Here is a 13799-nt window from a genome sequence, read left to right as displayed (position 1 = left end):
ATTATCAAAGGTGTCTCGAATTTGGTTCGCAAAATCAAACAAAGGAAAAACCAGTTTTGCCCTTGGCGATCGTGTATGGTGATCATCAGTGTACGCTTACCCTCCGCGATCTTGCTGTGCAGTTTTATCACTCGCAAACGCTTGAGTCATGTGTTGACGCATCGAAACAAAGAGGCCTACAAGATTTCGCCTACTACGCGATCGACGCATTTACTTGTACAAAGGGGCGTTTTAACTGAAATATTGGTATTGCGTTTTATCCTATTTTTGTTTAGTCCAGCACCACGCCACCAAAATGACGATTCCGACGGTTTCGTACAAAAAGGTCATTGAACCTGAGACGAGGCCACCAGTTGCTGATAGCTCAAGACGATGGGTTGTAATTTACATTCTACTCGCTCTATCGTTGCTGACCACGTACGCATGCTGGAACAATATACGGTCCTGGGGATTGATGGAAACCTTCGAAACGACTAACGATACACCACCAAATTACAAGGAGTACGCCAAGATGGCTCGTTACCTCGTACATAAGGCCGGTACGTCTCACCTGTTCCTAGATAATGAATTATTTAGCAACTAATGTACACTTCATCTTCATCTATCCAGAATGGGTTTCTATGGGCTCGTTATCTACGGTGGCCGCTGTTAAGGGCTTCCCCATGGTCAACATCATCTCGGTGGCGGATAGTGCCCGTGGAGAAAAATCCACCGGTGTGTTGTACTTCTATTTGACCATGCTCGACTACACGGCTCAAGATCTGGCCAAGGATAACCGCCTGACTGTGTTGCTCTCGATGGACCAAGATTTGTACTGCACAAAGAATGGCATCGACCCCATGGAACCAACGTGTGCACGCATAATGATCTCAGGCACTGTGGTGAAAATCAACGAAACATCGCCCGAGTATCAATTTGGCTCGTCCGCTATGTTCAGTCGTCATCCGGCTGCGAAAAAGTGGATCGAAAGTAAGCCTAAGATGACACAAATGTTATCAACCTTTTGCTAATCTCTTTTCATATAATTTTATCTTCTCCGCTTAGCCGATGGGCACAACTTTTTCCTGTGCAAGCTTGACATTGTGCAAATTGCCGTACTTGACTTTTACGGAGGGCCCCACTACGTTACCGTGGAAGATTACATGGCTGCAGATCCCGATAAGAAGGCAGTCGCTAGTAACACCAACGGTCGTCGGGTGCCGCCTCGCTTTGCTGAAGTGGCTGGTGATGCACACTAAGCTACGATGCAGCATGCGAATCGGCATCATTGGGCAAGAGGGACAAATATTCAAAACATCAATCGAACGAAAGTGAAAATGAAGAAGATCGAGAGAGATTGGCAGACTGTTGCAGACCGTCGTGAGAGATAGATGAAAAATATGTGTTGCAATGTTTCTTGCGATAAACATACACGTTGTACGAAAGTTTAGCAATAGCTAGTAACGGGAGCAGAACGCAAAACAAGCGTTTGTGATAATGCTAGTACAGGCAAATGGCAACGCGTGTAACTGATAAAGATTTTGAATCATTTTATTTACATTAATATAAAGAAAATCAATAAACAAATACAGACGTAATCATGCGAGGGTTGCCTTTTATGTTTTGGGATTAGAGAACGAAAACAAATATTATGTTTATGCAATATTGTACTAATACCAAAGGTTGCCTTTATCATACGATAGGTCACTTTGGGATCTTGCAATGTCAGTTCGCACACAGCATCAATGTTTTTCGGAACAACAACTGATTTTGGACGACACGAAACAACTGATCTCGAAATTTGTCTTGGACGAAATTCCGACCACGCTTGAAAGCACACTGGTCTGTGATGGAGCTTCATCGCCAAAAGCTGATTTCAGCTCATTCATGCACTGCTGCTGTGTTAATCCTGGTCGAAAGTTGTAAAGAATAATCGTACAAATTTGTTCACAAATTAATTCCATTATTTGGGTGCAGATGAAACTTATAATCTGTAAATAACACAAATATCGCGCGTATGTCAAACAATAAAAATAAAACAAAAAGATCGAAAAATACAAATCTAACATACTGGCAACACTTCCTGTTGTTTACAAACTTGACTTTTAGATTTGACGGCTGCAAACGCGGGGTTTCTCAGTATATCAAAACAATCACAGTCGTTTCGGATCATGTTTTCTGCAGATCTGTTATAAACAGAACTCTATTACACGAAATGTTCGCAGATCCCGGCCCGGAACACCTAGAAGTATTGTCCAACCGATTCGGACACTCGTCCTTTCGTCCGATGCAATGGCGCATCATTCACTCGATCATCCATCAGCAGCGGGACAACTGCGTCATCATGGCGACCGGTTACGGTAAATCGCTTACCTACCAATATCCGTCCGTCTTTCTGGACCGCCTCACGTTCGTCGTTTCCCCACTCATCAGTTTAATGGAAGACCAAGTGCTATCCCTGAACGTTTGCAACATTCCAGCCTGCCTGCTTGGATCTGCACAACGCACCAATCAGCTGGCGGCCATCGAGGCGGGAAAGTTCCGTGTCGTGTATCTCACCCCGGAGTACATTACCGGTGAGAGTGGCCAAAAGTTGCTGGCGTCCGTGCGGGACCAGCTTATCCTGATTGCCATCGATGAGGCGCACTGTTTGAGCAAATGGGGTCACGACTTCCGGCCGGCTTATCGAGGCTTGGGCGTCATCAGGGAGCTCTGCCCGAATGTGCCAATACTGGCCGTTACCGCAACCGCCACACTGAAGGTAAGGGACGACATTGTGCGTAGTTTGAAGCTGAACAATCCACAAATACTCTGCACCGGTTTCGATCGACCCAACTTGGAGTTCATCGTGCGATCTAAGGGACCGCAAGGTCCGCTGGAGGATATCAAGCCACTGCTGTCCAAAAACCGTCCCGGTAGCGTAATTATTTACTGCATCACACGTAAGCAAACGGAAGAGATAGTGGAACTGCTACGAAGCAAAGGATTCGTCTGCGATGCGTACCACGCAGGACTTTCGATAAAGCAGCGCCGAACGGTGCACGAGCAGTTCGTGAGCGACAGAGTGCAGATCATCGTGGCCACGATTGCCTTCGGAATGGGCATCGACAAACCGGACGTGCGGTTGGTCATCCACTACGGTGTGTCGAAAGATCTCGAAAGCTACTACCAGGAGGCGGGACGGGCGGGGCGCGATGGGCAACCGTCCCGCTGCATCATGTTCTGGAACCGGGCCGACTTCAAGACGCATGAATTTCTTCGCTCCCAGAGTGAAGGATCGGTTAAAACTAATCTCGAGCAGCTGTCGCGCACGATGAACGAGTATCTCGACACCAGAGACTGCCGGCGGAAGTTCATACTGCGATACTTTGAGGGCACTCTTTCCCAGATGGGCAAACAGGAGGAAACAAAGGTGGAGATGGGGAGGAAATGCTGTGATAATTGTACGCGTGGCGGGGTTGCGAAGGACTGCGAGCGATACGAGGGCATCGATGCCGACGGTCGGTACGACTTTGCGGTGGACACCGTTCAGCTTATGCAGGCGATCGAACTGTTGGGTGGTGGAACAGGCCTTTCTCTACCGATTCTGCTACTACGGGGATCCAAAAACAAGAAATTGGGCGACCGTCTCTTACGACACCCGCTGTACGGGAAAGGCAAGGCGAAGGATGAAACGTGGTGGAAATGCCTTGGAGGATTGCTCGAGCGGGAGGGTTACCTGTGCAAGGTGAAAATTCCAAATATAATAAACAAATTTGCCACGATTTACAAGGTGCAACTCACCCCTGTAGGGCGTCGATGGCTTAACTCCGGTGGGCCCGATCGTAAGCTAATGCTGAAACCGACCGCGGAAATGTTCAAAATGATGACGGTCGTCAAACCAGCTTCACTGTACGACCCAACGGAACCACAGTCATCCGCTTTACGAGGCCAGTTACCCTCCAAGGGCGCAGGACTCCAAGATCTCACGCAAGAACTTGTTAAGTGCCTGCTGAAAAAACGCTCCGAACTTGCGACCACATTCGAGTGTATGCCGTACATGATAGCCTCGAATGCCGCCTTGCGTCAAATGGCAACCCGTAAGCCGCTCAACCTGAAGGAGATGAAGGAGGCCCAACTGGACGGATTTTCCGATGCGAAGCTGCAGAAATTTGGACGAGAGTTTTTGATCTGTATTCAACGGATGCTAAATTTCCTTCCCCCGACATCCAGTGAAAGCAATGATGCTGCCGATGCGATAAAATCGCAGCCAACGTTCACCCAAAACGTGGCATCACAGCCGACTTGCAGTCAACCAAAAGATGCCATAGCAACCGTAGATTCCTTTTTCGACGAGGAAGATGAAGATGTGTTCGATTTGGACGAACTAGATCGGGTGGAAGCTTCGTTCGTTAACGAGAAGGATGTTACAACGCCAACCTCTTCGCCATCTCTCTTGGGATCATCACAAGATTGCCGGATAACGATCGACGCAGGTTCAGAAGGAAAAGACTGTCAAGAGGATTCTCCTAACAGGGTAATGGATGCTGCTCGTCCAGGTGGAAATAGTGCCAATACTCAAGTAAACCTTCCATCGACCGTGCTTTCAACATTGCCCATTTATTCAGATACGAACGTTGGAAGAGAATTGAAGCCGCAAAATCCATCCCAGCCATCACTTAGTGCCACTCCCACCGCGGAACCGCATAAAAAGGGAACATTTGTCATGAAAACTCCAATACGCGGGCGTACGGTGAACCTTAAACGCATCCTTTACGAGGATGACGAGAGCGAAAATGATGATGAAGTCGAAAATGAATTGTTTTCCAAGAGGTTGCCTAAGAGAAAATCGTAAAATAAAATTGTTGACCTGTTAAACATCTTTGTAAAATAACAGCGTTCGTAAACATCCATATCACGTTTCTATACAACCATATTCCAGGGAGGAATCAGTTTGGCCGTTCCAGTGCCGAAGATTAATTTCTTCCCTTACGCGACCAACGACTAAGCCAGGGTCGGACCGAATAGAACGACAAAAGGTACAATCAATGATAATTTCGGGTCTTCCAGAAGGCAACAATTGACGCTCCAGTGGCCCTTGTTGATTGGTGCACAAAGGACACGGTTTTTCACAAATTACGCTCGCATCGCATCTACGGGACCGGAAGCACTCGATTTCAAAGTAACGCGGTCGAATGCTAACGTGCCCACGAAAATTCATCATGCACTCGAGCGCGTATGAAGGGCCTCCAGTTTATGCAGCGCATTTATTTTACAGCAAACGACATCATCCCATCTTCACCGCGGGCTAGCATTTCCGCTTTGTTTTGTCCACCACTGCGTTCGGTCGCAGTTTCTTCTTCTTCGCCTGATAAACGCTACACGGGCCACCACATGGTGGTGTGTACGATTGAAGAACGCGCCACTACTCAACGCGCATCAACCACGAGGTTCCCGGCCTCTAATCGCGGAGAGCGGGCAAACGGTAACGCCGTATCTGGTGCCGGAGAGCATCAGCGCTCAGTTCTTGACCGTTGGTCGCGGAATCAAGTCACATTGAGCTGTGCTGTGTGCGAAGAAAGCGGGAACACAGAGCGCAGCTTACAGGAACTTAAAAGGTGCCTTTTGCGGGCATTGCCAGCTGCACGGATTGGTGTGGATCTGATCGAGTATGGCTAGGGATTGAAACAGAACCGAACTGTAACCACTACGCACCGGTGTGAGTGTATACAACACACGATCGTAGTTTAAATTTCAAACCGAAAGTGCTTCGTGAAAACGTGCTCGGTGGTGCAGTGCGGTGTGCGGTGTTGATCAAATCACGAAACAAAGTAACCGTTCGTTGCCATGGGTCAGGAGCAAGATCATGAAAGCGATGTCGGTGAGGAAGCGCGCAAGGCAGATGGAAAGCAGCTGCAGCCCAACCAGGACGAATCCGTCTGTCAGCTTAAAAACGGTACGGCCAAGCTGACCGTCGAATCGAACGGTGACCTGAAGCAAACCATCCTCGATGGGCTGGAGAAAAAGGGTGACCGTGGACTCTGGCTGTGGTAAGTCGTGGTAGCATGCGCGCGCGCAGAGGATGCTAAAATTAAACCGGAGAAATAAACACAACTCTGGCCGCGCCCGCCAGCAACGGTTGGCGCGTCCGCTTTTTTGTTCTTGCGAAACATTGACCCATCTTTTCCACATGCGCTACGGAAGAGAAAAGAAACGAAATCGTGCCATTCCCACCGCGAACGACTTTACGGTTGCAAAATACGGCTGGTCATGAGGAAGGATAAAAATAAATCCCATGCAAAGATAACGTTCACATATGGTTTCCCGTCCGGTGTGAGACATTGAAACGGGTTGTTTTCTTTTACTTGTCATGGTCAGTTTTCCGCTTGCCACGCTCGCATCACCCGCGGAGAGCTGCACTTCCTGCGGGAGGCACTGAGGCATTAGTCCAATTTTCCCGCCCACAACGTGAGCTGATGAGGAAATTAAAATCGCATACTTACACACCAACCGAGGTCAAACCACTAACAGAGAAGAGCGTGTGTCGAAAAAATGCCATTTCGATAAAAAAAAAAGCAACACCGGATATGTCGGCAAACACGTTCTAGGGGAAAGCGAAGCGCACGTGCTTCGAGCAAAGCCACGAGATGGCCTGAGGAATGTGAAAGTTGTGCGCTGTTTCTCCCGGCGTTTGTTGTCACCGGTGAGAATGGTTCTACATTTACTTTCTATTTTCTTTCACTTCGTTCATTCTCCTTTCGTCAAGCGACCCGGATTGGTTCAACGAAGTTCAGTGAACATTGGGCCTGAGTATGGCGAGAAGCAAGCTGAACGATGAAGTGGGCTTGATAAACTAGAAAGTGATAGTGTTGCATTCCCTCTTCAGTCCCACTGAATTACGGTTATCTGATTGAGAAGGAAAAATGTGTTGATTACAGTGGGCTGTATATTTAATCGATGCGTGGCTCGTTCGGTAGTCATGGCAACATGATCCCTTCGATGTCAGCTGTTAAAACGTTAATGCAGTAGACACATGCAGTTAACCTAAAATCGTTCATCTTTTTGAACAGGTATCTATTGTAACAAAGATTTATCGAAATTGGAAAAAATAGTTAAAAAATGTAGTTGTGAATTTACTTACGATTTTCTTTTGCAGGTAGTTTGTACTTGGAAGAACCTTTTTGGAAACTTGACCCTCCTTAAAGGCATTACCTTCAAGAATCCACAGCGGTGTTTCATGCCAACAAGAAAAAACCGCGGTTGATAGGCAATGTGCTGGGATACAACACGAAATACTCCCGGAAAGACCCCGGTCGTGCCAGGTTACAAAATTCCTGAACGTTCCTAACGTTTGCCAATTACGGTCTCGAACTAATGAAATAAATGGTGGCGCTGTAGGACAGTTCGCTCCAAACGGCTAGGGCTTACCTTTTCGAGGTGCAAGAGGTGGGACACCTTGCGCGACGGCGAGTGCAAAGAAAATGCGACTAAAACGTAAACATTCAATGCCAGCAAGTTTAACAACTGACCTTTGCCTTCTTGGGCACACTATCGTGCGGGTTCCCTTCGGGTGCTTCGTACCAAGGAACCCTACCCCTCTTCGAAACGGAGCTCATCGTGCCGTGCTTATCGGTGTGTCGGGAGGAGCCGTAAAACGTATCTGGAGCGTGCCCACTGGTCGATCGATTGGGCGGAAGAAGATTGAATCTGAGTAGTACCCCTTGCGATTACCTTTGCCACTGTCTATACATCAGCGGCGAGAGGTAGTCGAGGTTGGCGGTAAAGTGCAAATCTTCTACCAAGCCCAACAACACTATCAGTCGCGCGGTCTTACCGCGACAACGGAACCCAACGACCTTTTATGGTACGCCTTATCGGGAGGGGCACATAAAACGATGGAACCGAAAAGAAAGGAAACGTACGGTAATTGAACGATTGACAGCGGCCAGGATTTTGCGATGATAGACCGCAGCAGTACGTACGCTTGATTGGCCCGCTTAAGGCAGTGGAGGCTGCCGTATTCTTATCACCGAAGCGAAGAAGAAACGTTGCCGGGAGTGGATCGGATGCACCGTAAGCGATAATGACCCGTGAGTCGACGGAATTCGGCGGCACGATTTCCGTCAATATAACGTCCAAAACAATGGACTGAAACACCGTGGCCTCAGTCTGATAATGAATTGTCGGGTTCGGAAGATTAAAATATTATTTGCATACATACTATTTGCATTCCGTTTACACCACACGTTTGGTCAGCATTGACTAGGTCAGCTAATGATAAAAAAATTAAAAACATCCCACGGTTATGTACGCAACGTGTCTCCGTAAAAACTTGCCATCATTTGTCCAACAAGGGCACGTGAGAAGTCGGCCTTTTAGCGGATTTTGCCAAGGTTGATCAGGTTTATCGACATCACGCACGCGGGGGGATATAGCGTGGATATACACTGTATACATGCACAGAAACCTCAGGGGCAATTTAATCTGACACGGTGTAGAATAAATTAAACTATGTCAAAGAGGCTTCCAAAGAGAGTGCAAAAACTAAATACAATCAAAGAGAAACATAAAATGTGTAGACAACATTCGGTTTCAAGCTGCAGACTGTAAATATTTATCGGTTTTATTATTCATGAGAATGCAATGAGAAGCAAAGATAACGAGATATACGACGGTGCACTAAGCATGTTTATCATTCGAAACTGATATGGTTTGTTAAAGATTATCATACCTATCTACTGGTTTGTTTTAATCCGTCTTCGTTATCTTCCGTCTGTTATGAAAGAGATATCCTTATGGGTCGCATTTTTATTACTAGAACAATTTAAATTCTATCTGACTGCAATTAACCCTCACTCAAACCAAGACTCGCCAAATGTGTGACCTGAGGAGTACCTAAAATGAAGTTGTTTTAAGCCAATAGCCAATAGATAAAGGTGATTGGCGTTGATATTGAATTAATCAATTAATTTGATTTTTAAACAATGCAAGTTAATTCTACAATCTTAATCGTGCTTTTCACGCAGTAATAGTTGTTGCAAAAGCTAGTGTTATAAACGCAAAAATGTGGTAATTTCACGATTATAAATGAAAAATTACAATAAAAAACCTGAGCTTGTAAAACATCATTGACAAATGTTGTAGAGCTGGTTTGCACCGTTAATTTTGCAACCAAAATTTGATCTTTTTGATAAACATTGTAAAATCATTACCTGCCCTGCTCCTGAACAAATTGTTTTTTTGTTTAGCGATGTTAAGCTCATCGTCACCATTGCTTCCTTCACGAAGCTTTACAAAGTATGTCCGTTTTGATTACCCGTTTCAAACGTATCACAACAGAAGATCTCCTAATGTAATGACTGTTTTTAAAATAAATTGGTCACGAGGTGAAACGTTTCTCTCGCTCGACTCTCTTATGGCGCCACGTGATTGACTGTGTATTTTTTCATTTCCATATTTCCCCCAGGGTTTTGTTCATCCTTTGCCTCACACCGAACATTCTCAATGGTTTTCACGTGTCGTCGTACGTTTTTCTTGGCCAGCAGCCAAACAACTACTACTGTATGGTGCCAACTCTCGTGCATGCCGGCTGGAGTCACGAGGAAATACGCAACATCACAGCACCAACGTAAGACCATCCAAAACCGTAAGACACTGTGTCCCGGAAAGCGCGGTTCACGTCCTTTCCCCACCGGAACGATGGATTTATGAACGTTCCAACTTGTCCCGCCGTTTCTTCCCTGCAGCGGTAGTGCCCGGAACGGGACCTGCACAATCCTCGCCTGGAACTACAACCAGCTGAGCAACCTGAACTACCGGGACGCGCTCAGCTACACCCAGTCGCATCCACGCCCTACCGAGCTGGACTGCCTGTCGACGGCGTCCACCCACGGGTGGCACATGTACTACGATCAGCCGGAGGGCGTTTCGATCGTGCCCGAGTGGGATCTGCTGTGCGAGCGGACTGCCCTGCGCTCGACGGTACAGGTGGCCCTATCAATCGGGAAGTTTGTTGGCGCGTCCAGCTTCGGGGTCATCTCGGACAAGTATGGACGCAAGACGAGCTTCTCGATTGCGGCCACACTGTACATCGTGGCCGGGTTGCTAACGACCTTCTCGCCGGTGTACGCCCTGTTGCTGCTCGGTCGCATCGGACTCGGTGCCTCCGCTTCCGGAGTGTTTTATCCTGCGTTCGCTTTGCGTAAGAGTCACACTAACGAGATGTTGGGCTCGAGGGTTTCTCATCGGTTCTCGGTTCCCATTTTCAGTCACCGAAAACATTGGCAAACGGCATCGATCGTGGATGAGCATCGCGTTCAACTTCTCCTACCCCTTGGGTATGCTGTTTCTCGCACTGGCCGCCTACCTCATACAGCCCTGGCGGGATCTATCGCTTGCCCTCACCGTACCCTCGTTCCTGCTCATCATACACCTCTAGTAAGTTTATAATTGAACCCGAAAGATATGCCATAGTTGGGAATTGTTTGATTAAACGTTTGGTCTCACTTTCGCTTCAATTCAGCTTCCTGGTCGAATCGCCTCGCTGGTTGCTGAGCAAGGGTCGGGAACGGAAGGCCTTCCGGATGGTGTTCGGACGGAGCGCCCCGAAGGAATTGCTGGACAGTGCGGCTGTGGCGGAGAAAAACCACGACGTCGACGCCGAATCTCAACCGGCGGCGACCGTTCCGTTCAGCACCAAGCTCAAACAATCGGTCAGTGAGTTTACGAAACTGTACGGCACACCCGTCCTCTGCCGGCGGGCTCTAATATGCCACTTTACCTGGTGCATTACGTCACTGTGCTATTACGTGACAGGTAAGGGGTTTACATTAACTTTAAGGTTTTTTAGCATATATTTAGAAAAAAAGGAGATTATTTACCTTCCATCGTTTGATTACCATCAGCGCTCAATGCGGACAACTTCGCGGCCAACCGGAACGTGTACGTCGCCACGACCGGCTCGGTGGACATCGTCGCGTACATCCTCTCGATCATCGTGCTGGCGTACTTCGGGCGGCGCAGTTCATCGTTTTGCTTTTTCCTGTACGCCGGCATCTGCCTGCTGGTGGTGCTGGCCATTCCGGAGACCAACACGACTGCCCTGGTGACGCTCGCCATGCTGGGCCGGGTCGGCATTACGGCCGTGTACGCGATCGTCACGTTGCACACGGCCGAACTATTCCCAACCGAGATCCGCAACACGGCCCTCGGTATCTGCTCGACGATGGCGCACGTCGGTTCGATTGCGGCACCGTACATAACGGATCTGCTCGGACGGCTCGCCTGGTGGATACCGACCACGATCTGTGGTTGCTCGGTGCTGCTGGCCGGTGCCCTAACGCTGCTTCATCCGGAAACACGTGACGCCGCGCTCAAAGACCATGCGCAGCAGGAACAGCTGGACCACGCAGACGAACCACCACCGACTGACCCAGTGGATCCGGAAGACGTGGAAGCGAAAAACAAACACTAGTTGTAGGCAGGGAATTCACTTTAGTTATATGATAGTTAGGTTAGGAATCGGACACGATTTGTTTAAGTTTAGGATTAATTCTTGCTTCCGCTTTTTTTTTGTTTCAATGAACTGACATTATGGAACTCATCGGGTAATGGTGTAGGTAGTATGCGACGTCGGTGTACACCCCGGGTGTACCGGCCGCACCACACCCGACGCCGTACGATATGATGCCGCGCAAGACGAACTGGTTGGAGGGAGGCTTGTGGCAAACGTAACCGCCACCCGAGTCGCCCTGAAAATATGATACCATTATTTTTAACATTACGATATAAAAGTACATAGCCAACATAAAGCAGGCCACAACCCTACCTTACACGCGTCGGCCTGCCCAATGGCACAGAACATTCCCGAGTTGGGTGGCGGTGCGACAACCGCGCCCATCATTCCAATGCAACTATCGATCCCGAACGCCAGCACGGTCCCGTACCGGAGCGTCGTGCTAATGGGTCCCTCGTACGATTCCGAACCGTAGCCAAAGATGTAGCATTGCTCCCCGTTTACCACCGTTCCATCCGAGGGCGCTGGCAGTGACAAACGTTTCGCCACGTGGGTTCTAGGACGCAGACGTAAGACATTCCCATTGCTTTCACTACTTGTGGCCGCCCGAAGAAGCGCAATATCACCGACCATGGTAACGCTTTGAGAATGAAAAAAGGCGAGGCAACTAAGTATCATTGTACCCACCAAACACCATGTACACATGTGCTTACCGGTTGTAGGTGCCCTGTATGTGCATCTCGACGATGGGATACCGTACGACGGTGGTGTCGTTCAAATTCTGACCTCCGATCTGAGCCACTATTTGAGAGTGGTTACTTTTTCGTAAAAAAAATAATAAAAATCATACAAGCAAAAGGGTCACACTGCTACGATATTAAATAAAACTAGGAAAATATTTGGTACGACCGCAAGAGAGAAATAGAGCATATTCTGTATCAATTGTACAAGGTTTCAATAATAAAAACTGCCCCAAGCCTGGTAAATTCGGCTGAATACGATGATCTTCAGAGTGCCCAATATATTTTCATACAAATTCTAACATCAGTTATTTCTTATCACTAAGTCGCGTTTTCTTGAATTGTTTTTTTTACATTGAAAGCTACATTTTTAAAGATCATTTTTGGATGAAAAAAAATGTGCATTTCAGGCCTGTACCCCCTCTCTAAGCCATGGTAAGGTTTTAGAAACATGATTTTTTTCCTATTAATGGAAAAAATATCACGGAACCTATCCTAAACCAGAATCTGCCATTTTCTCTGGAACTGCTACAAGACATAGCTTTCACCTGCAAAGACAAACGCTCCTCGCTATCTGGGTCTGCTACAGGACATAGCTACGGTCTACAGGAGACCACTACGGCTGGATGAAAATAGTGTATGCGAATATATTGGACATCGTGTATGTCTACTGTATTACATGCTCAGACGCTGAAAATATCGCAGCAATAAAAAATTATAGTGGATTCCCAGTTAATGATCCGCAAAATATTAAAAACATAATCAAAGGCATTAAAACCAACATTTTAAAACTCAAAAAGACGCAAAATAGCTACACAGTCGATATTTAAATAGTAAAAGTTGATTTTTTTATATTTAAAACCAAATCAATCACCAGCTTCTATCAGTTAGTATACCCAGTCTTCCTCTTTATTCATAGAATAAGTTCACCGGTATATTTCGTTAAAAAAATACATCTTTACGTTAAGGCAGATAAATGGAAGTACGCTATACTTGAGCAAAAAGAACAAGATGATCCGTGAAAGAAGTCAATTGTATCTTCCAAATCGATATCTTCAATACTATCAATGGAATATATTGTCATTTTGTTTAATCTTGACAAGAGTTTTAGCAACGTAATCAATTTTTTTTTCACAAAGTAATGCATCTAAGCTGGATGGTAAATAACAAAGTCCTAGTTGGTCTATTTACCCCAATTCAATCTTATATAACATTTTAAAGAGCCCAGTAACCCATTTTCGCTTAATCCACACATGTGTTACTTGACCTTGTTATTGAAGTAACTTTTTTTTTTAACTGTCAAGCAGACAGAGCTTGACCCATCAGGAACCGTAACACTCTACTTACAACGAAATCACGCAGTGTGCCGCCGTCAGGATCCACCCGTCGCCCAGATGCGTTCCGCCACAGAAATGTTCAAAACCACGATCGATTAGCTGCAGTGAAACGGCAAACGGAAACCATGCAGACCGCCGCGCCGTCCCATTGTCCGACTCACTGCGCACTACCGCCTCAATGATCGTTGGCAGTGGTAGTACCAGTAGCACCGCCACCAATAGCAGCAAATCTCCAACGCGATCGAACAT

General features: G+C 47.0%; 4 protein-coding genes across 4 annotated transcripts; 3 read left to right on the top strand and 1 right to left on the bottom strand.

Annotated features, from left to right (window-relative positions):
* Positions 1-284: 284 nt before the first annotated feature.
* LOC131287006 (protein CREG1) lies at positions 285-1429 on the top strand. The gene is made up of 3 exons (XM_058316021.1): positions 285-539; positions 610-969; positions 1045-1429. Exons 1-3 carry the CDS (start codon positions 296-298, stop codon positions 1236-1238), a joined length of 798 nt encoding a protein of 265 aa, XP_058172004.1. The 5' UTR covers positions 285-295; the 3' UTR covers positions 1239-1429.
* A 723-nt stretch (positions 1430-2152) lies between these two features.
* On the top strand, positions 2153-4843 carry LOC131286362 (bifunctional 3'-5' exonuclease/ATP-dependent helicase WRN-like). The gene has a single exon (XM_058315309.1). It carries the CDS (start codon positions 2195-2197, stop codon positions 4811-4813), a length of 2619 nt encoding a protein of 872 aa, XP_058171292.1. The 5' UTR covers positions 2153-2194; the 3' UTR covers positions 4814-4843.
* A 962-nt stretch (positions 4844-5805) lies between these two features.
* LOC131284348 (organic cation transporter protein) lies at positions 5806-11431 on the top strand. The gene is made up of 6 exons (XM_058313203.1): positions 5806-6008; positions 9425-9586; positions 9705-10159; positions 10227-10395; positions 10481-10773; positions 10863-11431. The coding sequence occupies exons 1-6, from the start codon at positions 5806-5808 to the stop codon at positions 11429-11431; spliced, it is 1851 nt and encodes a 616-aa protein (XP_058169186.1).
* A 103-nt stretch (positions 11432-11534) lies between these two features.
* On the bottom strand, positions 11535-13799 carry LOC131284347 (transmembrane protease serine 9-like). The gene is made up of 5 exons (XM_058313202.1): positions 13561-13799; positions 13110-13118; positions 12187-12291; positions 11786-12113; positions 11535-11708 (listed from the first exon to the last, which is right to left on the bottom strand). The coding sequence occupies exons 1-5, from the start codon at positions 13797-13799 to the stop codon at positions 11535-11537; spliced, it is 855 nt and encodes a 284-aa protein (XP_058169185.1).

This window comes from Anopheles ziemanni, chromosome 3 (assembly GCF_943734765.1).
Source record: "Anopheles ziemanni chromosome 3, idAnoZiCoDA_A2_x.2, whole genome shotgun sequence".
In the NCBI taxonomy this organism is placed as follows: domain Eukaryota; kingdom Metazoa; phylum Arthropoda; class Insecta; order Diptera; family Culicidae; genus Anopheles; species Anopheles ziemanni.
Note: the sequence above shows the minus strand (reverse complement) of the source record. Positions and strands in the feature narration are given on the sequence as shown.